The sequence below is a fragment of the Aedes albopictus genome, chromosome 2, assembly GCF_035046485.1.
Source record: "Aedes albopictus strain Foshan chromosome 2, AalbF5, whole genome shotgun sequence".
NCBI classification, from domain to species: domain Eukaryota; kingdom Metazoa; phylum Arthropoda; class Insecta; order Diptera; family Culicidae; genus Aedes; species Aedes albopictus.
Genome location: NC_085137.1, coordinates 166,441,614 through 166,469,032, shown reverse-complemented (window position 1 = coordinate 166,469,032; position 27,419 = coordinate 166,441,614). Strand labels below are relative to the sequence as shown.

The window sequence follows — 27,419 nt, the reverse complement described above, 5'->3', positions numbered from 1 at the left end:
TTGGCAGAGGGTTCACACATTGGTCCGTGGATGCCAGGCGTAAGGTAAAAGATAGTTTGTTTATTACTCTGAAGATAATGCGGCACAGTTCGCTTGATTGCATAGCTCGTAGGCGTTATCTGATAGATTGGCACTGTGTTGTGAAAGTTGTAAGGAAGGGAAACGGGTTTTCAACCCGTTTCTGTTTAAGCGATGGATATAAACATGTGAATATACACGAGTAGTACATGTAGAGAGGAGGGAGACGGTATATAAAAAAAATACGAAGCAGGAGGAAAGGGACGGGCTAGGGATTGAACCCAGGACCTTCTGTATATGAAAAAGGGAAGCCACTAGACCACCAAGCCCGTCAAGAAAAGAACAAATCCCTAAAAGTGCTTCTCATGGAGCTCGTAGAAGGATTCTGAAGGATGACTACCATCGTAACTGGTTGCACTTTATTTTAATGTAGAAAGTTTAGCTTTTAAGGTATTTAACCAGTTATAACAGGCAATAAGCAGTTACTTAGATGCTCTGACAACACCGATTGCTTAAGGCGAAACTGGAAACATTTCCTCGCTTTTTGGTTTTTGATTTTTTATTAAATAACGAAGCAATATTTTCAAAATCGGTTTTCGTACACATGTAGAGTGTGGATCAAGGTATCTTCTGTTTTTTTTTGTGGTGGAAAATGTTTTTCGTTTTTGCGGAAACCGTTTTGAATAAAATCTCACAAAAAAATGGTTTCTGAATAAATGGAAAACATTTTCCACCACAAAAAAAAAATCAGATGATACCTTGATCCATACTCTACATGTGTACGAAAACCGATTATGAAAATATTGCTTCGTTAATTTAATAAAAAATCAAAGGCCAAAAAAAATGAGGAAATGCTTCCAGTTTCGCCTTAAGGCCTTAAGAACAGACTTGTAATAATCCCAAAATGGCCGCCACAATGGCCGACTTGGGCACCTACTCAGGATTTCGAAAGCACAAATCTCTTCGTAAACAAAATCAGCGCACCTGAGCTTCTTTTTTAAGCTAATTACAAGTGAACAAGAACATAATATTATTTAATAAAATGCACTGTTGTTTGATCTTGCTTCTTAAGATTTGTGCGTCTGAAGTTCTGATGCACTGTTGAAGCGGGTTTCAAGACGTTTGTCCTCAAGTGACCAATGAGTTACCAAACATGTAACCTAAATTTACAAGGTGGCTCACTTAAATGTACAATATTTCGAGTTCATGGAATATGTAATTTTCTTTTCTCATCTTATTAATTTAACCCTTAATTTTTCCCTCTCCTTCCCAGGTAAGGAATCCTGCTTCGAACGGATCGTGACCCGATTCGGTCGGAAAAGCACATACGTGGTCGTCGGTGACGGCCAGGATGAGGAAAGCGCTGCCAAAAATCTTAATTTTCCCTTCTGGCGGATATCGAGCCACAGTGATATCCGGTCGCTGCATACCGCCCTGGAGATGAACTTCTTATGAAGATGCTCAGCGATGAACATCGCTTCGGCGACGATGACGACGAGGACGATGACGACAACGTGTCGTTTCATACTTGCTGTGAATGCAAATATAAGATTCTAGTGAATTTAGGCAGATTGAAGAAATGTGTAAAAGACAGAGTCAGTTTAGAAACTTAAAATGATTAGCATTTACATGTGAGAAGTCCCGTGTACATTAAAAACCTATATCTAACACCAGAGAGCACTTTGTAAAAAAAATTGTCGTCTTATCCCCCAGCAAAATTGAAATATTCATGTAATGTCATATGAGATCATAAATTTTAGGGCATCACTATTCAAATAGCAAATTTTCCAAATGATCAGCCACAGTTTGAAAGTCGCGCAATGTTGCTCAATCAGTTTTCTATTGTACGCATAAACCTCCGCACTGAACTCATTTTCGTTCGTTCAAATTCCCAGTGTATTGATCGTCCTACTACTAGGTACGAAAGAATCGAATTCAAACCTAATGAATTTATTAAAAAAAAATAACTTAATTTCGGCATGAAACTGAATTGCACTAAGAAGTAGTAGAATTGTAAAAAAAATAATCTAATAAGTACTAATTGTTGGTGAGCAACTGAATGATGAAAGGCTCATCCCTGTCGGCGTAAACTGTCGCATCTATCAAACATCTGTGTTAAAATATTTAGGATTGCGTGCGAAGATGAGAAAAAGTATCATGATTGTTTTAAAACTTATAAGATGAAAGAGACGTCCATTTGTACATAAAATCACCCTAAAAGAATCAAAATACAAACACATACATTATCTTTTACTAAGAAATTTCTAAATAAATTGCACCTATGTAAAGCGAACAAAAATGTGTATTTATAAGCCCTACCTAAATATATCAATAAATGAACTCAAATGTAAGAAATGCGAAGTGAGGTGAGTGAGTTTTTCACTTATGATGACATACAAACAGGCACGGACACGTTTATTACTTCCAGTGAGCTATTCGCTCTTTGAAGGAAGCACCCAAGTAACCATGGAGCAGTATATGGAACATTAAATTCACTTTATAGTGTATTATATAGCATGTAATATAAAGTGGTTTTGTTGTGCACCATTAAAGTAGGTTTTAAGTCGAAAGTGGCGCTACTATTGTTGATGTAAAGCATGCTTTACTATAGACTTTGCTAAAGTATATAAAATGCTTGTGCCATATATAAGCTGTTAATCAACTATAGCTAATCCTAATGTGATGAAACCATATAGAAAGTTGCGAGTGGCCTTATCTAGTAAAAGCTTTTCAGGTGATGTTCAACGGTTCAACGACCATGGCGATGAGATTCGTAACACTGGTGGCGAGACTGGTGGTGACGTAGTGGCTATGGCTAGCCGCTATGGGAGCCTGTACAAGTTGTACAGGCGTTGATTAGTGTGCTGCCGTTGAAGTGCCAATACACTTGGCACCGTAGACTTCACCATCGGGATTCGGACGTTGTCAAAGCGATTTTTGAGAATGGTGAGGCACCTGGATTGAAAATAGTGGACTGTGGAATCAGGACGATTTGACGTTGCGGCCTGGAAGGCAAAATGGCACGGACCCTGTAGTAGCCAGAGGTGTCAGCTTATGAATTGTATATTTTGAGAGTTTGGACAATTTGAAAGTCTTATCATACCGTGTGCGATTATCTTTATTTTAGCGTGCACGAATGAATGCTTGGGGTTTATTCAAATATTACGTAACGCAAAATATGACAATTTTAAACCCCCTCCCTCCCCCACGTAACACCTTTTGTATGGAACATTTTGAAATTTTGTATGAAGCGTAACACAGCTTTAGACCCCCTCCCTCCCCCCTTAGCGTTACGTAATGACCGCCGTCAAATATCAGGATTGCCAACTGTTCGGCGACTGCTGTCATGTCTCTGTGTCGCCGAATCTGGCGCTGGGTCTTCGGCGCGGAAACCCAAAGGTGGGAATAAAATTTTGGGGTTTGAGCGCAATAACTGTGCTGACATAGTGCCGCGTCGAAGTGAGAGTGGGAGTGCGCCTCCAAAGGATTTTCGTGGATTTGCTATTATTGGTATTCTTTTTTGCGTCTTCGCACACGCGCACTCCCACTCTCACGCGTAACTATAACGGCACCCTAACGTTAACTTGACACCTTGCGTGCGAGATGTACCAGAAGCATCAATCATGCGTAAGCATGTGCTGGATGGAAATTTAGATGGACTTTAGTTTAGTGAACAATTTTGTTGCAGATGGACGTATCGTCAGTTGAGTGCGGGAAAACAAATCGGCCGATGGCAGACCAGCCGAAAAGCTCGGATACTACAGACTCCTTTCCCGAAAACGGAGAATCGAGGATTGAGGGACGTAGTGCACACGGACATCAGTGGACCAATGGTGCGCACTCCCAGCGCGAATAAATATTTCCTTACTACGGCGACATTCGAAGAAGCTACTACACTGAATGGTAGGAGGCGATAAACGAGGAGCACAAGCAAAGGCCAATTTGGTCTTTGGCACAAGTCTCTCATCTCGAACAACACATGGGAGCTTGTAGATCCCCCGGATGGCTGCAACATCGGTTCAAGGCTCGACTTGTTGCCCAAGGATTCGGACAGTGGTACGGATGGGACTATGAGGAAGTTTCGGCGCCCGTTGCCATGCAGTCGAATATTCGTGTATTACTGACCATAGCCAGACATCAGAAGCTGCAGGTTGAACACTGTTATGTCTATGACCTGGATATCAAAACCGAGAATTTGTATGGGACGTTGGAGGAAGTGATTCACATGAGGCAGCTCCAAGGTTTTGTGGTTCCGGGCAAGGAATACCAGGTCTGCAGACTCCGCAAGAGTATGTACGGCCTAAACAGGCCGCTAGGGTGTGGCACAGAACCAAGACTACGATCTTGAAGGATTTGGCACAGACAAACAGACGTAACACTTGCGAAATTTCCATCGACCACGCTTTTAACGATCATTTTAAATTTTCATAGTTGTGGCTTTCACAACCAGAGGCGCGTGCATCGTTTTTCTATGCATTTGACGTTTTACATTAGCGCCTTCTGTTGACGATATTGCACAACACAGTGATTCGTGAAACTTTTTCACCAGGTGATGTTAGTGTGTACTGGGCGATGGATTTCCATGAATATCGTTCAAGGTGTTACGTCTGTTTGTCTGTGGATTTGGGTTCCGAAGCATGACTATCTGATACTTTCTGTTCCGGAAGCGCCTGGAGGACGGTCAGTGGATATATCTACTTTAAGTGTAGATGACATCTTGGTTGTCTGCAAATACGGTGAGAGGATCAAGGAAGTTGAAGAAGCTCTTCGACGCAAACTGACGGTGACGACACTCGGCGATATCAACTGGTTCTTGGGAATACGGATCGTGAAAAACAGTGATGGGTTGTACAGTCTGTCGCAGGATCATTTCGTCAAGAAGATTGTAATACGTTTCGGGCTGGAAGGAGCAAAGAGCACAAAGTATCCCATGGACACCAATTAGTTCAAGCTAAGAGTCAACAGTGAGAAGCTCAAGGATAACGGAGAGTACCACAGGCTCATCGGCTGTCTGCTATATCTGGCCACACATAGTCGTCCAGACGACATCGCAGCTTGTGTAGGCATCCTGAGCCACTGTGTGAGCTGTCCTACTACCGTAAATTGTACCATTGTACGGAAACCAAGAGAGTCATCCATTACTTGATTTCCACTATCGACTACGGACTACGGCTGGGAACGAAAGAAGAACGAGAACTATTGCTGACGGGATTCTGCGACGCCGATTGGGCGGGCGATATTGTCATCGCGGTTGAAACCTCTCTCTCACGCGACAATCGATTTTGCTCCAAATCCATGCGTGAAACCTAACGTCGGACATAGTGCGCTGGGCAGCAGATCTGGCCCTCTAGCCAGCGCACTTTGCCCGACGTACATCCGAGGCACGGTTTATGAGAAAAATCAATTTTCGCGTGTCAAAAATTCCGATTTTCAACTGCACGAACAATACTGCTGATAGAAAGTCGTGTAGCGGGTTCCTGTACAGCGCTTAGGAGGAGCGACGATATCATGGACGAGTCAAAAGCAGGTATGCGTTGTCATGTCAACGATGGAGGCAGAGTACATAGCTCTGTCGGAGGCTGTACAACAGGCAATGTGGCTACGATCTTTGCTGAATTAAATGGACCAGACACAACTCAAAGCTACAGTCATATACGAGGACAACAGAAGCTGTTTGGACTTCGTCTCTCTCGATTACCAAAAGTAGAGGTGGAAGCACATCGATACTCGATTGCATTAAGGCCGGACGGGAGGGACGGTGGTTGAATTGTCCACCATTCAGGCCAAACATTTCAATAGGTCCTATCTGCATTTGAGAGGCTCTCTTTGTTCACTTTCTCTTTCAATTATTGCAATGTAATGGTACACTTTTAAACTATTTTTGCAGTACAAATCAAAAGACGATTGTTTTGACCATCGTTCAATGCAAGGAGACAATCATAATACAAATAAACAGCTGAGATATTGACGAAAGAGAGGGAAACCAAAGAGAGCCTCTCTTCTGTAGATAGGACCTTTAGATATGTTTGGCCTGCATTGCTCTGTTGTTAGTAAGAAGCAAATGTCAACTTCTACTTCATATTATTGGCTAGAAATTTGATCGTTCATTTGCTCACTTGCGGAAGATAGGAAAAAATACCGTCGTCCCGTGCGGCCTTAAATACACAAAGGACCTGTGCGCATCGGGCAAGATCGACCTGAAATACTGTGCTACTGAAAATATGACGGCGGACACCCTGCCCGAGCAGGGAATGAGAACTAATTGAACACAAATTGAGTTATTTAGATATCACGAATTTTGATAACAAAGTGAGTTTTCATTTTGTATGACTTAAGTGTTAACATAACAAAAATGATAACACAATAATGTACTGGAATATCTTATTGAAAACAGAATGAGTTCTCATTGATAACAAATTGATATCTCATTTTGTTATTCACATTTTACGACTTGATATCATACGCAGTTATCAGGGAGTTATCAAATCTATAGGGTAATAACTAAAAAATAATAACAAACTTAGTATTCATTTTGATATGTTATTAGGCATTAATTTACATGAATTTTATTGAGATTTTATTTTAAATTCAGAAGAATCTCGTGATTGAAAACTTGTTTTGTTTGACACGATATCAACAGAATATGACCTCTTTTAACCTTCCGTAAATCGCGCGGTTGGCTACCTGCGTCAGCACCACGCTAATGCTGAGTACAAAAAGCGAGATTTTTTCAACGTGTTATACAAAATACAACAGCGCGATCGCTCGAGGGTTAATGGCGTAGTATTATCGATTGTAACATTAACATTCAATCAGTCATTTCTAACATGAGCCTACACGAAAAAAAATTGTATTGAAATCGGATATGATATCCTCATCTAGCAACGAATTGAGTCGTATTCGGCTTCTCTCTTTCCCTTGTTACCCGGGGAAAAATGATCACATTGCTAAAATAAGGCATTCGATTGGAAAAAACATTTTACTACATCATTCTACCGGGTTTGGCATAGTCTTTTGGCATAATGGTCAAATGGCATAATAGTCGTTTGACAAAATGGCCGTTTGGCATAACAATAAGTGAAATGGCAATTATCATTTTCATGTATGATAATTATCTGTGTTATTTTCAAAACTGTATCAAACATCACGGGATTCAACAATTTGGTACGGAGCTACAATGAATCCTTTTTCACGGAGAGAGCTTTATAAAGATAAAATAGGGTAATTCATGTATTTTGAACAGGTTGAGGACAACGTTGAAAAAATCGTTCCCCAGCTTCCTTAAAAAGCAATTGATTATTTTGCAAAGCTACTAATACGCTTATAATATGATTGTATACAAGTATATTTTGCGTTCCTGGTGACAAAAACCTTAAAAGCATTTTAAGCTGAGAAAATCACAATTTCCAATCGACTGTTAGAATTGCATTTTGGACACCGAATATATGTTTTGGACACCCTCAGAAATATATAATTTAGATAGGGTAATTATCTCAATGTTTAGCCATGAATAGAGTAAGGTGGGGCAAAAGTTCGACCTTAGTTGAAAATTCAACCTATTTCAAAAAATCGAAGCAGATAAAAATCAATAAATACCGTGTGGTGATTCTACCATCCATGAGCTAAAATTTTGCTGAACAAAGTAACGCCGAATGTCTTTTCAATTTTGAGTTACAACACTTTTTGTATGTGTGCGTTTTATTCGAACTCTTGCCCCACCACTGGGGCAAAAGTTCGAATCTAGTGTTTGTGGAATTACGCTAACCGTAGCACACTATTTTGACACTTTGGTAATTGGAATACCTGAAACCACCTAATATTTGATGTTAGAACTGGAATACACTTTAAAATTCGATTGGAATTTTACCCAAATCAGGGTTAAATTTACTACACCAAAAAGTAGTAGTTTTCCGTCAAATTCAGATAAAACAACATTTTTTTTCAACTTGAATCGAATTTTCTCACTAATTCCATCACTCTTAGAGATAATATGTACATTTTGCAGAATTTTAGGTTTACACTGAAACCTCCATTTAAGTTGATGCATGGCTGATCGAAAATAATTTTTACCATGCAAGCAATGACTAAACTACACAATTTTATATTTTTTGGCAAATCTCCTTTGTCATGCGAAGTGTTAAAAAATATAAAAGTCTTTAGTCTTGTCATTGCTTGTACGATGAAAATTATTTTCGATCAGCCATGCATCGACTTAAATGGAGGTTTCAGTGTATACCTAAAGTTGCCACATGACTCGAACTTTTGCCCCACTATGTGTAAAATACTATTTCCAAATCTTTTTTGCAAAAAGTTATACATGCTAGAGCATCTTCAAAATATACCTAGTTACGCCCCAAAATAAAATATCGAATTCGATTTCATTAAAATTTCATTCCATGCGTTGGAAGGGCCATCGCATGTTACAATTTTTTGATCAAAAACCAACATTTTGTCATAACTTTTCGAAATATTGATCAATTTTCATAATTTTTGGAGTGAAACACTCTTTTTCAAAAAGGGTTCGAACAACCTTGACACCCGAAAGAAATAATTTGAATTGAGCTCAAAATCTTCAAAAGAAACTCTTGCCCCACTCGAACTTTTGCCCCACTTTACTCTACTGCTAAATCATGGAAGCAGCATACATACATTAACAAATATTTTCTTGCAAATAATCAAATTTCTCCGCTTAACAGGCATCTATTTTGATAACTATTACAGTTTTTGATAAAATCAAGGAAATATCGCCAGACCCACAGAATACGCCTCCAAGTATGCAATCGCACAGCATCCCCATGTAGTTCGTCAAATGATTAAGCGTTCTAGAAATGTTAAGAGGTTGGCTGCCTAATGCTTCTTTATTGAATATTTTTCATTGCAATTAGGCTATTAAATTTCTTACAGTTATTAATTCAACGATTTTGAGATGAATATTGTATGTGACTGTGAAGTGTATGTCGTCTTGCATACTTGTGCATTTGCGGGGTTTTAGTCAAACAATTTACATTTTCAATAATTTTGAAATAAATTCTCAATTGTGAAGCGTATTTTCAACGTAAGTCATCAGAATAGGGTCCGTTTGATCCAATAATCGATATTGAGTATTATCTACTTTTATTAGCTCTCCGGAACAAGACGAACATCGCCGTGCATGTCCAAATTACATACATGTCCAAATTATATTTTTTACCCTACGTAACCTTCAACAGTAAAATGATCGTGAATTACTTCGGTTAGCCATATCCAACTTCATTTGTCTTTAATTTAGAATTATGCCAAATGAACATTATGCCAATCGGGTATAATGCCAAACGACTGTTATGCCAAACGTCTATTATGCCAAATGACTTAATGCCAAGCGACCTAAAGTGTGAAAAAATTTTGAGTACTGTGGAACTCTCGTTGTTTAGTTTCGAAAGCGTAAATGGTGCAGTTTTAAAATGTAGAACTGCAGAAATAATCACCCTGTAGTTCAAATTTTATAATTTTTGGCAATTGTTTAGATTGAAATAACTATTATAGGGAAACTTTTGTATTCTGGGCAGTTTTGTTCTCTTCGTCATGGAAGGCTTTTTGAAACCTGTTGAATTCAACGTTGGCCTCAAATCTTTCCCAACCAAACTGAGCTATACGACCAGGTTTCAGGCAATTTGGCCGAAGAAAAACCGCTCATAACGAAGAGAACAACCCTGTCGTTAATAACCAACCAGTCACCCTAAAAAGACTTAAAGTTCAAGAAAATTTAAATCAATAGACCATAAATTTTAACCATCACCCAGAATCAGCTAATTATAAATTTTGTGTCAATATGTAAGTACAATACTCAGGTAGATTCAACAAATATTTTGTTGATGATGAAGTCGAGTCAAGCACAAGACACTGAAGACGACCTTACAATTGAGGTCGAAATCTGTCAAAGGATGCAAATTCTAATTCCACTTAACAGTATTTAACCCGATTTTCTTTTTACTCAAATATTTTGTGAATAGTTTAATCAGTTTACGCTGTTAAATGAATCCCCCTAATGTTAATAAATAAAACATATTAAACCTATTTTGGTTTTTTGAAATCAAATCTTGTTATCATTGAGTTTTTGAAATGATAACAAAATGATATCTCAATTTGATATTAAATAATAACAATTCGGAACGAAAACTTGTTTTGATTTCATTTTGTTATCAATAACAAAATGAGTTATCATTTTGTTATAGGTTTGTTCTCATTCTCTGCTCGGGTGACCAAACCTTTGGGATCGAGTTTTGTCAAAAGCAAATTTCGCAGTCAATATTATTATTATTATTATTTATTAATATGGACGCTTAAAGAACGCTTAGCGTTGTTCTAAGAAATCGACCTTGTTGACCCAGTCTATTGAATACAGAAGAGTTTAGAGTGTTGAAACTTTCAAACAATTTCATTTCAGTGTGCATAACGCAGCGCAGACACAACCCAAGTTGCGAATTCGAACCGAACTTGAAGCGCTCGCCGTTAGCGCCCGCCAGTGTTCCTGTTTTGCATTTTCTAGCTTCGTGTGACGCTTTGTGACGCTCATTTGACAGCTCGGGCGCGTGTGTTGCTTTTTGACAGAAAACCATCCGTGCCGTGTTCACTGTCTGTCTGTGTTTGTCTTTTGTGTAGTGCGCCGCCCAAGTAGTGGTGATTTTTCTTTCTGCATTTTCGATTCGGTCACAATTTTCTGCGAAGGTGAGTGGTTTTCCAAAGTTTTTCGACGATTTTCTGGAAATATTTTACGTTCTTTAGTGAAAATTTTGCAGAAGTGTTAACAGTATTATTGATTGTGATTGTCGAGTGGTGATTTTACGTATTTTCTAATGTTTTTGCCGGAGTTGTGTAAGAAGTGTAAAATGCAAATTTAGGGTTAGGACAAGTTTTTAGTAAAATTTTCTGTAATCCTGCAGATTTTGTTTATAATTTGCTATTGAATTAGTTACCAATTGTGCAATTTATTCAATCAAATTTGTTTTTATTTCAACAACATAGGAAAAATAAGTGTAATTTATTATCATCGGTTACATAACAAATTTTCCTGTCTGCACAAAGCAGGCGCTGAGTAACAGTTACTGTTCTGGTTGTGAGAATCCGCTCTGACGTTTACATCGCATCGCTGACTCCGAAGCAATAAAAAGTGATCATATGATTCCACCGGACGAAATTATACAATCCTTTATCTTTCAATATCCTTCCTACTTTCTTCCAGATCCAAAACAAATCGCAACATGGCCAACGTAAATCTGGCTTCGGTGGTGCTCCGCAATGCCCTGCGGCAGAAGATGGGCGTTCGCTTCTCGCACGACATGATTGCCCAGAAGATCGGCAAGCGCGAAGTCGTCGGCCACGGCTGGAACGGACTGCCGGTGTACGCCGATCGCGTCGACTACCCGATGCCGGCCATCCGCTTCAAGGAGGTCACCCCCGACGTTATGGTAAGTTTGATGTCTGCTGGAACTTTAGATAGGGTGGGGCGTTGGAAAACTTGTTCCTGCTTGTGTAATGCGATTTGAGAACTTGTTGATGATTAAGGGATTTCCCATCATTCGGGCTAGTTTTTTTTTCTTGGATTTTAGGTAATAACGTTTCTTATTAGTAGGGGGAGTTGTGTATTTTCGGCAGTTTTGTTCTCTTCGTCATGGGGAGGTTTTTGAATGCTGTTGAACTCAGAGCTGACCTCTATCATTTTCATTTATTTAGTTCACATCAAATTCATGATAATACTGAATCAACAATTTGCCGCCATAGTACTCGATTTGCAGCTGCAGCTCTCCATCCTCGGTCACGCCCAACACTCGCCAGATCACGCTCCACCTGGTCCGCCCATCGTGCTCTCTGCGCTCCACGCCTTCTTGTACCAACCGGATGGTTAGCAAACACCAACTTTGCAGGGTGTTTGTCCGGCATTCTTGCAACATGCCCTGCCCACCGTATCCTTCCGGCTTTGGCCACTTTCTGGATGCTGGGTTCGCCGTAAAGTGCAGCGAGCTCGTGGTTCATTCTTCTCCGCCACACACCGTTCTCCTGCACACCGCCGAAGATCGTCCTTAGCACCCGTCGCTCGAAAACTCCGAGTGCTTGCAGGTCCTCCTCGAGCATCGTCCATGTCTCGTGTCCGTAGAGAACCACCGGTCTTATTAACGTCTTGTACATGGTACATTTGGTGCGGGGGTGAATCTTTTTTGATCGCAGTTTCTTCTGGAGCCCATAGTAGGCACGACTTCCACTGATAGGCTGACCAGATAATAACAAGATAAAAACGGGACATATGCACATAAAATACGGGACATACAAAACGCTTAAGACTGAAATTATAAATTTTTTCATATACACATTTGGGAATGATTATGTTCCAAATGTTCGCAGATACACAAATTATTGTGCTCTTATAAAAGCAAAATACTTAAGAAAAGAAACCTGCGAGTGTAAACAATGTTTTGAGACCCCTAAGATATCATTGAAATTGGGTTTTTAAATTTTCAAAAATGTATCGATTTTTCATTTTTATACGAAAGAACACCTTTTTCTGAGCCACTATGATTTTTTTTTCAGAGTTTCAGAACTTTGTTTTGGTACCAAAAATCAATTTCAAAGAGATTTTTTGAAAACACCTTTTGACAGCTGGGCTACTGCTTGACAGCTCCACCCAGTACAAAATGCGACGAGGGGTGATTCGACAAATCGCTCCCATACAAACTTCAAATTGATTTTTAAATAGGTTCCCGGGCACCAAAATTCATGAAAATTTGGATTTCGGCTCAGTTTGGCATGTAGATTCAGAATATGGAATTATCTCTAAACCGCTAAAGAAGCCAATTATGTTAAAAAATAACACAACAAACACTACTGCTGTACAAAAGACGAATAAGCCGCTTTTAAACTTGATTTTGAAAATTTTGGCTGAATAAGCTGTTATTCAGCTATCATTGTTACCACAGAAGGAATCAATCGAGCGATTAAAAAGTTAAAGCGTGCAAAAGTTAAATAATTATAAAACTAGAAATAAGGTTTTTTCCGCAGTATTAAAAACTGATGTTCAACATATTTCTAGGAAATTTAATTTTGAAGACAATTGAAGACAGTAAGATTCATAACCGATTAGAAAATAAGAATTATCAGAGTTGGAGTCCAAAACACATTTTATTCATCGCCTCTTTATTCTATTATTTTTGGCTAAAACTTGTAGAAGCCATTTTTATGTGATTTAAAACCTTAAAAGCTAACAAATCTGAATTACTTTCGAAATTTAAATTGCACCAAAATAATCAAGAATATGTCTCGAAGTTATAATATTTTATTGTTTCATTATTGTTTTTTTTGCAATTGAAGAATGACTGAAAATGCCAAAAGTTCTGTATGTTTATTTTTGAATGTAGTTATTTTATTATAGTCGTAGTTTGGTCCATTTTTATTTTTTCTTCATACTTATGGGCAACTATTTTAGGAGCCATGTATGAGATTCTTTCAACAAATATTTTCATTTTTCGTATGTAAGTCTGAAATTCCTTATCATATACATTATTTTTTAACTTTAACTCCTTTCTGCATGACTTAATTTGTAGACTTAGAAAAAAATGGAGAATTTAACATTTTATTCTAGTGAATTCCTGTAGAATTGCTGAAGAATCTAAAGGATATATTCTAATGTAATACTAAATTATGGCTTAAGCTTAATTAACACTTTACAAACTACATTTTATACTTATTGAGAATTTGAACAAAAGCACGAAAAACCTATTGAACTGTGAACTTTAGTAAGCTCTTAGGTAATATTTCTGATACTTTAAATCATTAATATTTAACTCGAAATTTCAACAGGATAAACCTTTACTTCTTAATCTGTTTCATTGAAAAGAGTAATGATAGGAAAATATTTCCAAACATTATTTTAAAAAAGTAAACTTTACTTTTTTTGTTAACACTAATGAGCTCAATTTCCGAAAAATACGGGACATTTTGACCTTTTTCCACAATACGACGGGACAACCCTAAAAGGTCATAAAAACGGTACTGTCCCGTTGAATACGGGACGTATGGTCAGCCTATCCACTGATGATGCGCCTTCGTATTTCACGGCTCACGTTATTGTCAGCCGTTAGCAAGGAACCGAGGTAGACGAATTCTTCTACCACCTCGAAAGTATCCCCGTCTATCGTAACATTGCTGCCAAGGCTTGTCCTGTCTCGCTCAGTCCCACCTACCAGCATGTACTTTGTCTTAGCCGCATTCACCACCAGTCCGACCTTTGCTGCTTCACGTTTCAGGCGGGTGTACAGTTCTGCCACCGTTCCAAATGTTCTGGCAATAATATCCATGTCATCCGCAAAACAAACAAATTGGCTGGATTTCGTGAAGATCGTACCCCGGCTCGTCGCATAACACCTTCCAGGGCGATGTTGAATAGTAGGCAGGAAAGTCCATCACCTTGTCGTAGTCCCCGTCGAGATTCAAATGAGCTGGATAGCTCACCCGAAATCCTTACGCTGTTCTGCACACCGTCCATCGTTGCTCTTATCAGTCTAGTCAGCTTCCCGGGAAAGCTGTTCTCGTCCATAATTTTCCATAGCTCTGTGCGGTCGATACTGTCGTATGCCGCTTTGAAGTCGATGAACAGGTGGTGCGTTGGGACCTGGTATTCACGGCATTTCTGGAGGATTTGCCGTACGGTGAAGATCTGGTCCGTTGTCGACCGGCCGTCGATGAAACCGGCTTGGTAACTTCCCACGAACTCATTTACTTTAGGTGAAAGACGACGGAAGATGATCTGGGATAGCACTTTGTAGGCGGCATTCAAAACGGTTATCGCTCGAAAGTTCTCACACATTAACTTGTCGCCTTTCTTGTGGATGGGACAGATTATCCCTTCCTTCCACTCCTCCGGTAGCTGTTCGGTTTCCCAGATCTTGACTACTAACTGGTGCAGACAGGTGGCCAACTTTTCCGGGCCCATCTTGATGAGTTCTGCTGCGATACCGTCCTTACCAGCCGCTTTGTTGTTTTTGAGCTGGTGGATGGCATCCTTAACTTCCCTCAGCGTGGGAGTTGGTTCGTTCCCGTCCTCTGCTGCACCAACATAGTCATTTCCTCCGCTGCCTTGGTCCTCCGTGCCTACATTCTCTTCGCCATTCAGGTGCTCGTCGAAGTGCTGCTTCCACCTTTCGATCACCTCACGTTTGTCCGTCAGGAGGCTCCCTTCCTTATCCCTGCATATTTCGGCTTGCGGCACGTAGCCTTTGCGGGATGCGTTGAGCTTCTGGTAGAACTTGCGTGTTTCCTGTGAACGGCACAGCAGTTCCATTTCCTCGCACTCCGCTTCTTCCAGGCGGCGCTTTTTCTCCCGGAAGAGACGGGTCTGCTGCTTCCGCTTCTGTCTGTATCGCTCCACATTCTGTCGGGTTCCATGCTGCAGCATTACCGCCCGCGCTGCATCCTTCTCCTCCAGAACCGCTCTGCACTCCTCGTCGAACCAATCGTTTCGTCGACTCCGTTCTACGTACCCGATTGTGCTCTCGGCTGCGTTGTTGATGGCTGCTTTGACTGTACTCCAGCAGTCCTCTAGAGGGGCCACATCGAGCACACCCTCGTCCGGCAACGCTGCCTCGAGATTCTGCGCGTATGCGGTGGCGACATCCGGTTGCTTCAGTCGCTCTAGATCGTACCGGGGCGGCCGCCGGTAATGTACGTTGTTAATAACGGAGAGTTTTGGGCGCAGTTTAACCATCACCAGGTAGTGATCGGAGTCGATATTAGCGCCACGATAGGTCCTGACGTCGATAATGTCGGAGAAGTGCCGTCCATCAATCAGAACGTGGTCGATTTGCGATTCCGTTTGTTGTGGTGATCTCCAGGTGTAAGGATACGGGAGGCTGTGCTGGAAGAAGGTGCTACGAATGGCCATGTTCTTGGAGGCGGCGAAATCGATGAGGCGTAGGCCATTTTCGTTCGTCAGCTGGTGGGCGCTGAACTTTCCAATCGTCGGTCTGAATTCCTCCTCCTGGCCTACCTGAGCGTTTAGATCCCCTATGATGATCTTGACGTCGTGGTTTGGGCAGCGGTCGTACTCGCGTTCGAGCTGCGCGTAAAATGCGTCTTTGTCATCATCAGTGCTTCCGGAGTGAGGGCTGTGCACGTTTAGTATGCTAATGTTGAAGAATCGGCCCTTGATCCTCAACCTGCACATTCTTTCGTCGATCGGCCACCAACCGATCACGCGCCTCTGCATGTCGCCCATCACTATAAAAGCTGTTCCCAGCTCACGTGTGTTGCCGCAACTCTGGTAGATGGTATGATTACCTCTAAACGTTCGCACCATAGATCCTGTCCAACACACCTCCTGCAGCGCTACGATTCCGAACCCGCGGTCCTCCAGTATATCGGCGAGTATACGGGTGCTCCCGATGAAGTTGAGAGATCTGCAGTTCCACGTACCGAGCTTCCAATCGCAAGTCCCTTTTCGTCGCTGTGGTCGTCGCCATTGGTATCGGTTCGCATTCTTCTCTTGTTGATTTTCCGGTGCTAGTCTTTTTTACGGCTGGCTCGCAGGGCCTGACACCAACCCACTAACCCAGGGAGCTGGGCTTACCTTCCCGGAAGCTACGGGTTCTGCAGTTGACCTCTAATCCTTACCAATTAAGCTGAATTACACGACCAAGTTTCAGGAAATTTGGCCGACAACCCCCCCCCCCCCCCCCTGACGAAGAGAACAAACCTGCCGATAATATCCATCGTCACCCTAATATATGTACTTATTTTTATTAGGAAACTTTTTAGGAGCTGCAAAACAAAGGGACTATTTACTAACCAAAACGAGAAACCGGGAACTTTTAATCAGTCGATTCTTACACTGCTTCTAGTCGTTATTGCTACAACTGATAGCGATCTAGGCATGAATTAATTTTTGGCTATAGCAACTTTTAATGCTCTACATTAGGCAGCATAGGGTCTGAGTGCCATTAGTAATCTCACAACCCTCCCAAATTCATCTTATTCGAAAACAAGCGATTGATTCTGTTCTTTTGGTTTTCATGCGTGTTCACTTCTAACCAAAAATAAGAAACAAAACAAACAGCGCTTCAATCCTTTGTTTTCAGTAGGATGAAAATAGGAGCTACATGGAACCATAAGGGAACCACTACTACGATGGCATTGTATTACGGCGGAACAACCATTGCAAACTTCCTATTCTCCCGTCTTTCCTAGGTGCAAATTAATTAAATTCAAGCACAGTTTCTTCAGAGTTAGAGATATAGAGGTGTCGCCACACACACTTTTGATCCATGTCCGAAGGAACTCCTCCAGAGATTTCTATGATTAGTCCAAAAATTCCTACTGCGATTCATTCGAAGCAGGAATGATCCTGCTAGGATTACTCAAGATTCGTTCGAGGATTTCTCCAGGAATTTTTCCTGGGATACTTCCTGTGACTTCTTCAAAGACTCCCTAACTTTTTGGAGTCGGATTATTTCCCCGCTGCCGCAACCCTGTTGGCCTGGAACACGTTTTTTCTCGCAGAATTCCTGCTTAGATTTATCCTGGGATTCCTCCAGGATTTTTTCCTCAGATTCATCCAGCAACTCATGTGATTTCTCCAAGGGTGTTCAAAAATACCTTAGGGCTTAGAAAATTAATCTAAGATTTTTTGCTTGAATTCCTCTTGAAATGGCTGTGAGTATTTCTGAAAAAAATCGTATTGCATTTTTTTTTTAGGAATTTCTCAAAAGATTTCTTCAGGGACTCCTGAGATTTTCCCATGGGTTGCAGCATGTTAGCATACATACATACATTTATTTGTTCAACATCACATTTACCCTTTCGTAACTCGTGCGGTTGGTCACCACTGCTTGCACCACGCTAATGCTGAATACAAAAAGCGAGATTTTTTTTAACGAGTTGTACAAAATACAACAGCGCGATCGTTCGAGGGTTAAGACAAGACATAATCAACAATAGTACGCCACAATACTCGGTTTGTGGCTGCCGCTCTCCATCCTCGGTCGCGCCCAATGCTCGCCAAGTCACACTCTACCTGGTCCGCCCATCGGATCTGCGCTCCACGGCCTTCTTGTTGTCCGGCATTCTTGCAACATGCCCTGCCCATCGTATCCTTCCGATTTTGGCCACCTTCTGGATGCTGGGTTCGCCGTAAAGTGCAGCGAGCTCGTGGTTCATCCTTCTCCGCCACACACCATGGTGTACAGGAGAAATCACCGAAGATTGCCTTAACACGCGTCGCTCGAAAACTCCGAGTGCTTGCAGGTCCTCCTCGAGCATGGTCCATGTCTCGTGCCCGTAGAGGATCACCGGTCTTATTAGCGTTTTGTACATGATGCATTTGGTGCGTGGGTGAATCTTTTTCGACCGCAGTTTCTTCTGGAGCCCGTAGTAGGCCCGACTTCCGCTGATGATGCGCCTCCGAATTTCACGGCTCACGTTGTTGTCAGCCGTCAGTGAGGATCCGAGGTAAACGAATTCCTTCACCACCTCGAAAGTATCCCCGTCTATCGTAACATTACTACCCAGACGGATCCGGTCGTGTTCGGTTCCGCCTACCAGCATGTACTTTGTTTTTGAGGCATTCACCACCAGTCCGACCTTGGCAGCTTCGCATTTCAGGCGGGTGTACAGCTCTGCCACCGTTCCACAGGTGATGCGTTGGGACATGGTGTTCACGGCATTTTTGGAGGATTTGCCGTACGGTAAAGATCTGGTCCGTTGTCGATGAAGCCGGCTTGATAACTTCCCACGAACTCATTCGTTTTAGGTGACAGACGACGGAAGATGATCTGGGATAGCACTTTGTAGGCAGCGTTCAAAATAGTGATCGCCCTGAAGTTCTCACATTCCAAATGGTCGCCTTTCTTGTGAATGGAGCAGATTACCCGTTCCTTCCACTCCTCCGGTAGCTGTTCGGTTTCCCAGATCCTAACTATCAGCCGATGCAGACAGGTGGCCAACTTTTCTGGGCCCATCTTGATGAGTTCAGCTGCGATACCATCCTTACCAGCTGCTTTGTTGGTTTTGAGCTGATGAATGGCATCCGTAATTTCCCTCAGCGTGGGAGTTGGTTCATTTCCGTCCTCCGCTGCACTGGCGTCGTCGTTTCCTCCGTTGCCGTGGGCTCCCGTGCCTACGTTCTCCACGCCGATCAGGTGCTGATCGAAGTGCTGCTTCCACCTTTCAATCACCTCACGTTCGTCCGTCAAGAAGCCTCCGTCTTTATCCCTGCCATCAAAAACTTGAAATTCGGCACCAACATTTCAAAAGGGCGTAACTGCATTTACAACCAATGCCTTCTCACAAAGCTGTGGAGCGTATCCCATCCCTCTCGAGCAATCTCTTAGCCAGAGAGTAAAAAATTCGAAGATTGAAAGTGAAGATTGACAATCTCATTTTTTCATTCGTGTTTGGCCACATTCATTGTCAGCTGAATGCCTCTCTTTTTTCATTCAATTCTCTATCACGAATATTTTTTCGCACGTCGTAAAATGTCCAATTTCTGTTAACAGACGCACAATCCGACTTAATGGACAAATAGAGAACATAATTAATATTCTAATTAACTACTTTACACAAGTTTTGAGGTAATTGGAAGTATGATCGGGAGTTACGGTCCAGTTTTATTTCTCAATGAAATTTGTCAGTGACAGAAAAATGAATGAATAGGTGAAAAAATTCATTCACCAAAATGAATTTTATTTTGATCCCTCAGTTGAGAATCTTCAAACTTCACGTTGAATTTCACTCATTGAAAATGAAAATTTTAAACTCTGCTCTTAGCACAAATAGAAAGATAAAATCCTCCTCTTTCGATTAATGGATGTGAATTGCGTGAGATGAATGAAATACGACCCACAGCTCTGTGAGAAGGCATTGGTTGCAAAAGCAGTTACGCCCTTTTGAAATGTTGGTGCCGAATTGTAAAAAGTTTTAACTGAATTCGGCTCCGTTAAGCTTGTTGGCGCATGAGCCTTAAATAAATGATTATGTAAAAAAAATATTCCATGGCGTTTGTGTGATCAACAAAGACTATTCAGCCATTACCCCTTCTTATCATCGGCTTTGGACTGACTTGCGCTCTCATTGCCCCACCAAATGCTGCAAAATGAAAATAAAAATGATAAACGTGAACATTTTTATTCAACTCGGTTCACTTGTTTCCGAGATATGACAGTTCAAAAATTGGTTGTCTAACAACAACACATTTGGTGTCATCATTGTGATGTGAGAAAACGATGTCCAGAGCTCGAACTTCCCGCCAAATCTTGGAATTCCAAGCAGATTTATCTATGAACGCATACTTTAATCTTCTGGGAACACTTCCTCATCCAGGGATGCCATATATACAGATATATCTGTATTATACAGATTTTTGAGCAACCGAATAGATTTTTTATATGAAACACAGATTTTTTAGCTAGAGGGGCTATTTTATTTTTGTATGGGATACAGATTTTTGAAAAAAAAAAAAATATCTGGCATCCACCACACAAATTTTGGCGCACGGCTTCGTCTGAGTATCTGCGAAGAATTCTTCAGGCGTTGTAAATAAATCGCTCGTCCATTTTAGGCACAGCAATGTCTTTGGCCCTTCTATACCGAGTTCTTCGGCGAAATATACAGTGTCGAATAAAACAATAAGGCCACCAGCCATTTTTTATACAAAATGCACAAGTTTGCCGACGCGATGCTCGGTTTCTAGTGAACCGATTTGACAGTCGCCATGGAGTTACGTGAATTTTGATTTGCATTTAATTGATTGAGTTCTGTTCACTGTGTGGGGTGTACGCAGGCATAATGAGTAATCATCTATGAGTGTGTAATTTCCAGTGTGTTGTCTTCCAGCGAAGTGTCAAAATTTATTTAAATGTTAAAATATTTATCGTACTGTGAATGCATTATCAACACTTTTATATTTGATTAAATAGTAGTTTACGCAACAAGGTGCAGAATGACGATTTTTACAGCACGAGTCGTACATTTATCCAACGAGGCTTGCCGAGTTGGATAATTACGACGAGTGCTGGAAAAATCGAGTTCTGCACCGAGTTGCGTACAACGTTTTTTGCAATTTCATAAATTGCCCTTGAGGATAGTTTTTAACAAAACTTTTCCATCAAGCTGCACACTGATGTTCATAGCCATGTTTGAGAAAATCTGAACATAACAGGTTATACTGTGCAGTTGTCACAATTTTTCAAAACTGCGTCCACAAAGCATCAAGAAGTTGATCAAAACTGAAAACAGTGCTGTAATGGTTCATTACGCAACGCAAATCAGTGCTGTAATGAACCATTACAGCACTGTTTATTGGGGGTGGGAAATTAGGCCTTTTCCTGTCAGACTTGCGTGAGGTAAAACAGCCTATTACGATGAGAAATTGCAAAAAATTATAAACCGAATTGCAACAAAATGAAAAATGTTTTGCTGAATGAATGTATTAAACAAAATTCAAGTGTTTCCAAAACTGAAAACATCAACTACAGTAGCGAACACTGCGTAACTCATTGGATTAATCCGTTCCCCGCCATCTTAGCTGATGCTTGCTAGGGGACGGACACGCATGGAGAATAACAGTAAACTATATTCACACCCCACAACACATCTTCTCATCTGTTTCACTAAACCCTTCTTGGAACATGAGTGGTTTAGGGTATCGCGCTACTTGGGCGGTGGTTTTCTTCGTCTGTTATTTTCGTCTGTTTTCCACTGTAACTCGGTCAATTTTGAACCGATTGACTTGAAATTTTGTACACGGGTAGATACTATACCTATCTCACCGCATTCCAAGAATTGTGTCAATTGGTTCAAGATTGACTGAGTTATAGTGGAAAACAGACGAATATAGAAGCCACCGCCCAAGTAGCGCGATTCCCTACCTAAAAAAAATTTGGTTGAACTTTATAAGCCTGAGTATTCACATTTTTTTGTATTTTTTAGAGAAGGAGTGGGATGTGGGGTGTACGCAGGCATAATGAGTAATCATCTATGAGTGTGTAATTTCCAGTGTGTTGTCTTCCAGCGAAGTGTCAAATGGGTGAACAAGAGGTTGGGAATCGCGCTACTTGGGCGGTGGCTTCTATATTCGTCTGTTTTCCACTATAACTCAGTCAATCTTGAACCAATTGACACAATTCTTGGAATGCGGTGAGATAGGTATAGTATCTACCCGTGTACAAAATTTCAAGTCAATCGGTTCAAAATTGACCGAGTTACAGTGGAAAACAGACGAAAATAACAGACGAAGAAAACCACCGCCCAAGTAGCGCGATACCCTTCATCCTTTCACTGCATCGTCAGAGTGACAACCACCGTTTCGGCTCTCTTTCTCCAGGCGGCAGCAGACCGAGTAGCACGTAGGTAATGGCCACAGGCCAACTGTTGGGTGATTCTTCCGCTGTATTATCCGGATTCCACACACTGCATCAAAAGTTACAGATGTACGAAACGACAAAATAATAGGACCACTTTCAGATTGCCATTACCAAAGGATATATGCGAGTATCTGATACTTGAGGATTGATAAACAAGTACCAAAACTAAGGATGCCATTTAAACTTGGGGACATTTTTTTGAATCGACCACGAATAACCATAAAAAAAATCTGGGGTTGGAATTTCGTTGCACCGTATATCTGTAACTTTGGAGGTACTGTCCGACTGTCCGAGGTACTTTGTCCGACACTGTAGATCAAATATAGACACTAGGGTGTCCCAAAATAGAAAAAGTGTCAAAAAATTAACTTGCTCACCCTTAGAATGATAGATTAGGGTCTTAGAAACAATAGTTCCATACATGAAAACTCAATCAAAAAATATTTAGAGGTTGCACGCATCGATTTCATGAAAAATGGACGATTTTTGGTATTTTTACCAAAAAAATGCTAGTATGAGTTGAAAAATAAAAGAAATAAAAGTCATCAATCAAAGTAAATCATAGTTCTGGGTCCTGCAAACAAAGTTTGGAGGGAGTTTAGGTCGACAAAGCTGATTTTATATATTTGGCAAAGGTTAAAATATCAAGAAATCGCGATTTTTTTCACCAAAATTTTCAAAAATGCTCAATTTATAAGGATTTTGAAATTTTTCCTGTGATTCGCGATTCCCTTATTTTATAGCAAATTTTGTGTAGATTATTTCGGCTGAAGACAGTTTTGAGCTATCTCTTTCATGAGCTGAGATATCGGTATGATAATGATAACACAATCAACGAAAAAAAAAACGTGTTTTCTTACGTTAATCGATTTTGTTCATTAGTTTCTATGGCTACCATGCAAAAAAAGCAAATAACAAGTGTTTGACATGTTATGTTATGTAAGTACACATTTTTGAAGATTTTCAGAAAAAAATAGGTTACTTTGATCATTTTACATTGGTTGTGCTTACTGAATCGAAGAAAAACTCAAAAAGTGACTCGTTGCGAAACTTTAAAAATATAAGTGATCGCAAGGCAGACAATCAAATTCCATGTGTGAAGTTCTATGATATATTTTGAGTGATGTGTAGATCGCTAAACAATGTTTACCTTTTTAAATAGGTGTTGGTACTCTTGTTAAGCAAACATATAGGTTCTTTCTAGTTATACCAGAACTACTGCTCTAACATTGAAAACTAAAAACTAAATACGCAAGGGTGTTTTCGTTCACCTGGCAATCATTTGACTCATTTATCCATAACTCAGTTCAGAAGCATAATAGTGAAATGAGTTGTTCGGCAAACTTGTAGATAAGTGTTTTTCCCACAATTATCACCAAGGACGCCATATCCTTACTCTCATATATGCGGCGTGACACCGCTAGTACCACCTACTCATACTAAACGATCGAAAAATCCGATCGTTTAGTATGAGTAGGTAGTACTAACACTTTTACGCCGTAAATATAAGAGTTTGAATATGGCGTCTTTGGTGATAATTGTAGGAAAAACAATAATCTACAAGCTTGTCGAACATCACATTTTAATATTAGGTTTCTGAACTGAGTTATAGACAAATGAGTCAAATGATTGCCAGATGATCGAAAACATCCTTGCTAAAATGAAAATAAAATAGCTAATAAAAACTGAAAGAAAGATAAATATAGTTTTGTTGTTTCAGCCAATCGACATAAAATTTTAATATGTGCATGGAAATGCAGGAGTTTTTACGAATTACTAGGATATTTTTTCTTCTTTTATTCGCGAATTGTAACTAAAGCAGATTCTTTACATAATATTGAGATCTATTAAATAATTTGATTTTGAAAACAAACCATTAGCTCACATATTTGCAGCTAGGGTTTGATTTTAGAAATCATCAGGATGTTCAGATTCCACTATTATTTAAAAAAATAAATATAACTTAGTGACTGGTCTAATATGTTACAAGAGGTGTTAACCTAAGAAATGTCAATGCTAAAATCTTTCTGCTGCGCAGCTTACTTGTTAAAACATAATTTGCAACCAAAAATCGTTGGCTTACTCTGTTATCTGATCAACAGATGAAATCTAAGAAAAAAAAAAATCTTCTCGTTTTCACAAAGCGGGTGTGAAAAGTTATGTTCAGCATGTATAGATATAAATCGATGATTAACTCTCAAAACAATACATATTGTTGCTGTCATGTAGTATGAATCAGTAATGATCAAAGCAACCCAATAATTTCTGACATTCTTATAAAATGTACACTTGCACGTACTATAATGTCAAACATTTGTCGTGTGTTGTTTTAATTGCATGGTAGCCTTGGAAACTAGTGAACAAAATCAATTAACGTAAGAAAACACGTTTTTTTCATTGATTGTGTTATCATTATCATACTGATATCTCAACTCATGAAAGAGATAGCTCAAAACTGTCTTCAGCCGAAATAATCTACACAAAATTTGCTATAAAATAAGGGAATCGCGAATCACAGGAAAAATTTCAAAATCCTTATAAATTGAGCATTTTTGAAAATTTTGGTGAAAAAAATCGTGATTTCTTGATATTTTAACCTTTGCCAAACATATAAAATCAGCTTTGTCGACCTAAACTCCCTCCAAACTTTGTTTGCGGGACCCAGAACTATGATTTACTTTGATTGATGACTTTTATTTCTTTTATTTTTCAACTCATATTAGCTTTTTTTTGGTAAAAATACCAAAAATCGTCCATTTTTCATAAAATCGATGCGTGCAACCTCTAAATATTTTTTGATTGAGTTTTCATGTATGGAACTATTGTTTCTAAGACCCTAATCTATCATTCTAAGGGTGAGCAAGTTAACTTTTTGACACTTTTTCTATTTTGGGACACCCTAATAGACACTTATCAGAACGCGTTATAATTGCCTTCTACATCTTACCTGTCTAGCAAATGGGATAGAACAAACTGAGCCAAACTGGTTAAACTTATATGGTTAATACTGTAACTAAAAACTGATTGTATCAATCGTGATGGAAAAGTTTTACAAGGGTGCTAGGCTATCTATCCTTCAAATCAATAATAATTATTTCTTTCATTTGCTACTTGCAGGCCCTGCGCGAAAAGGAGAAGGGAGACTGGAAGAAGCTGTCCATGCAGGAAAAGAAAGCCCTGTACCGTGCTTCGTTCTGCCAGACCTTCTCCGAGATTAAGTACCCGACCGGCGAGTGGAAGTTGAGCGTCGGCTTCGGTCTGATTGTCCTCTCGATGAGCTTGGCCACCATGATGCTGATGAAGGCCTTCGTGTACGACGACATCCCGGTAACCTTCGACGACGAGCACCAGAAGGCTCAGCTCAAGCGTATGCTGGATCTCGGCGTTGGCAACATTACCGGATTGTCGTCCAAGTGGGACTACGAAAACAACAAGTGGAAGTAAACGGCCGCTTCTGCTTCCGGGTGGACGTGGGATACTTAGTTGGTAAATGTGTATTATAAAATCCTATCTTAAATTGGCACCAGCTAGAGGCGTACGTTGGGTCTCGAGCCACTGATTCCAGTAGGCTGAACAATAAAATGATAAAGAAAAATCATGCTAAAAATCTTGTTTTCGATAATACATATTGAGAAGTCAGTGTATAGCGGGGTTTTTGAAATGCTTTGCTTGTTTCTGAGTCAGCTAACAAATGTCACTTTTTGCTGGGATATCAGCTGATAGTTTTACTGAGCAGTCGGCTGTGCGCGATTTTGCCGAGCCCGCGAATCTGTTTTGAGTGTGTAGGCTGTTTGGCATTTTTTAGTTACGACCAGAATGTAAAAAAATCGAAGATTTAAAATGAAAATTGATAATCTCTTTTTTTTCATTCGTGTTTCGCCACACTCATTGTCAGCTGAATGCCTCTCTTTTTTTATCCAATTACCTGTCATGAGTATCTTCATACACATCGTAAAACAATCAAATTCTGTTAACACACAAAATTTGACTTAATAAACAAATGGAACAGATGGTAAGTATTTCAAATAACCCAAGTTTTGTGGTGATTGGTGTCGAGTCGCTCCGGATTACGTGCAGTTTCGGATACCACACAGAAATTCCGCATACCTCACTCAAGTTACGAACAGCGATTTGTTAGTCACTCCGCTTTCCGATGTGGTTACACTTCTACCATTATTGTTTATTTTTTGAGCTTCTCAATAATGACATTTCCATAGACAAATAGACGACCAAAGCTTGAACCAAAGCGTCACAGACAATAGACATACAAATGACAAATATAACATAAATCTAATTACCGCAGGGTACATCAATAGTGTTTATGTACTCTACATTCCTCACCTGGTCCGAGGATTGAAATATGCATAAAAACAAAGAATTTTATTGATACCGACATAGTGTTGAAAAATAAAATTGACCCAATCATTCGTTATAACGTGCTGGCATTTTTGAAATTCTTCTGGAGCGCTTGGGTGGTGGCGTTTCTTTAGAAATCGGGCTCCGAGTCATCTCATTCTCGGTAGCTGTTTTTGCATCTGCCGTAGCTGCACCTGTCACAGCGGGATCTGTCGTAGCTGGATCTGTAGGATCTGGATCGGTCGTTGCATCATGCGGAATGGGCCATCCCCCTGAGGTGCGCTACAGGCCGACGATATCCAACTCCACTGCCAACAAGAACAACAACGTCACTTTCGCCTCTCTGAATCACCGAACACTCCGGTCGAAAGCTGGGCTCCAATTCTCCCATCTCATAACCCTTGATCATGACGGCGTCTCCAATTGTTACATCTGCCCCTTTGGCGTGCTGTCGCTTATCGGGGCACAGCCTCCCCCGCAGTGAAGTGCTAATGAAGGCAGCAGGTCCCTTACAGGTCCTCCAGTAAGCAGCTCCATCGGAGACCCCCCGGCAACAGAATGCGGAGCGGTGCTGCAAGAATACACACAATCCTCAAGCGCCCTCCTCCAGGCATCCCATAATAACCTCCCAACTCGCAACGCTCGGAGCATCCCCTGGTTCCGTCT

The 27,419-nt window shown here is 40.5% G+C and overlaps 2 protein-coding genes across 4 annotated transcripts in view; both read left to right on the top strand.

Annotated features, from left to right (window-relative positions):
* Positions 1-2,379, top strand: part of LOC109406911 (developmental protein eyes absent) — a 122,066-nt gene extending 119,687 nt beyond the window's left edge. For all 3 annotated transcript variants that reach the window (XM_029867310.2, XM_029867315.2, XM_029867311.2), the window contains one exon: positions 1,292-2,379. In XM_029867310.2, coding sequence (XP_029723170.1) covers positions 1,292-1,473 — 182 coding nt within the window. In that variant the 3' untranslated portion in view covers positions 1,474-2,379. The remainder of the gene's footprint in view (positions 1-1,291) is intronic.
* An 8,186-nt stretch (positions 2,380-10,565) lies between these two features.
* LOC109406928 (cytochrome c oxidase subunit 4 isoform 1, mitochondrial) lies at positions 10,566-26,004 on the top strand. Its single transcript, XM_029867316.2, has 3 exons — positions 10,566-10,722; positions 11,237-11,462; positions 25,515-26,004. The coding sequence occupies exons 2-3, from the start codon at positions 11,256-11,258 to the stop codon at positions 25,839-25,841; spliced, it is 534 nt and encodes a 177-aa protein (XP_029723176.1). The 5' UTR covers positions 10,566-10,722; positions 11,237-11,255; the 3' UTR covers positions 25,842-26,004.
* The last annotated feature ends 1,415 nt before the right edge of the window (positions 26,005-27,419 follow it).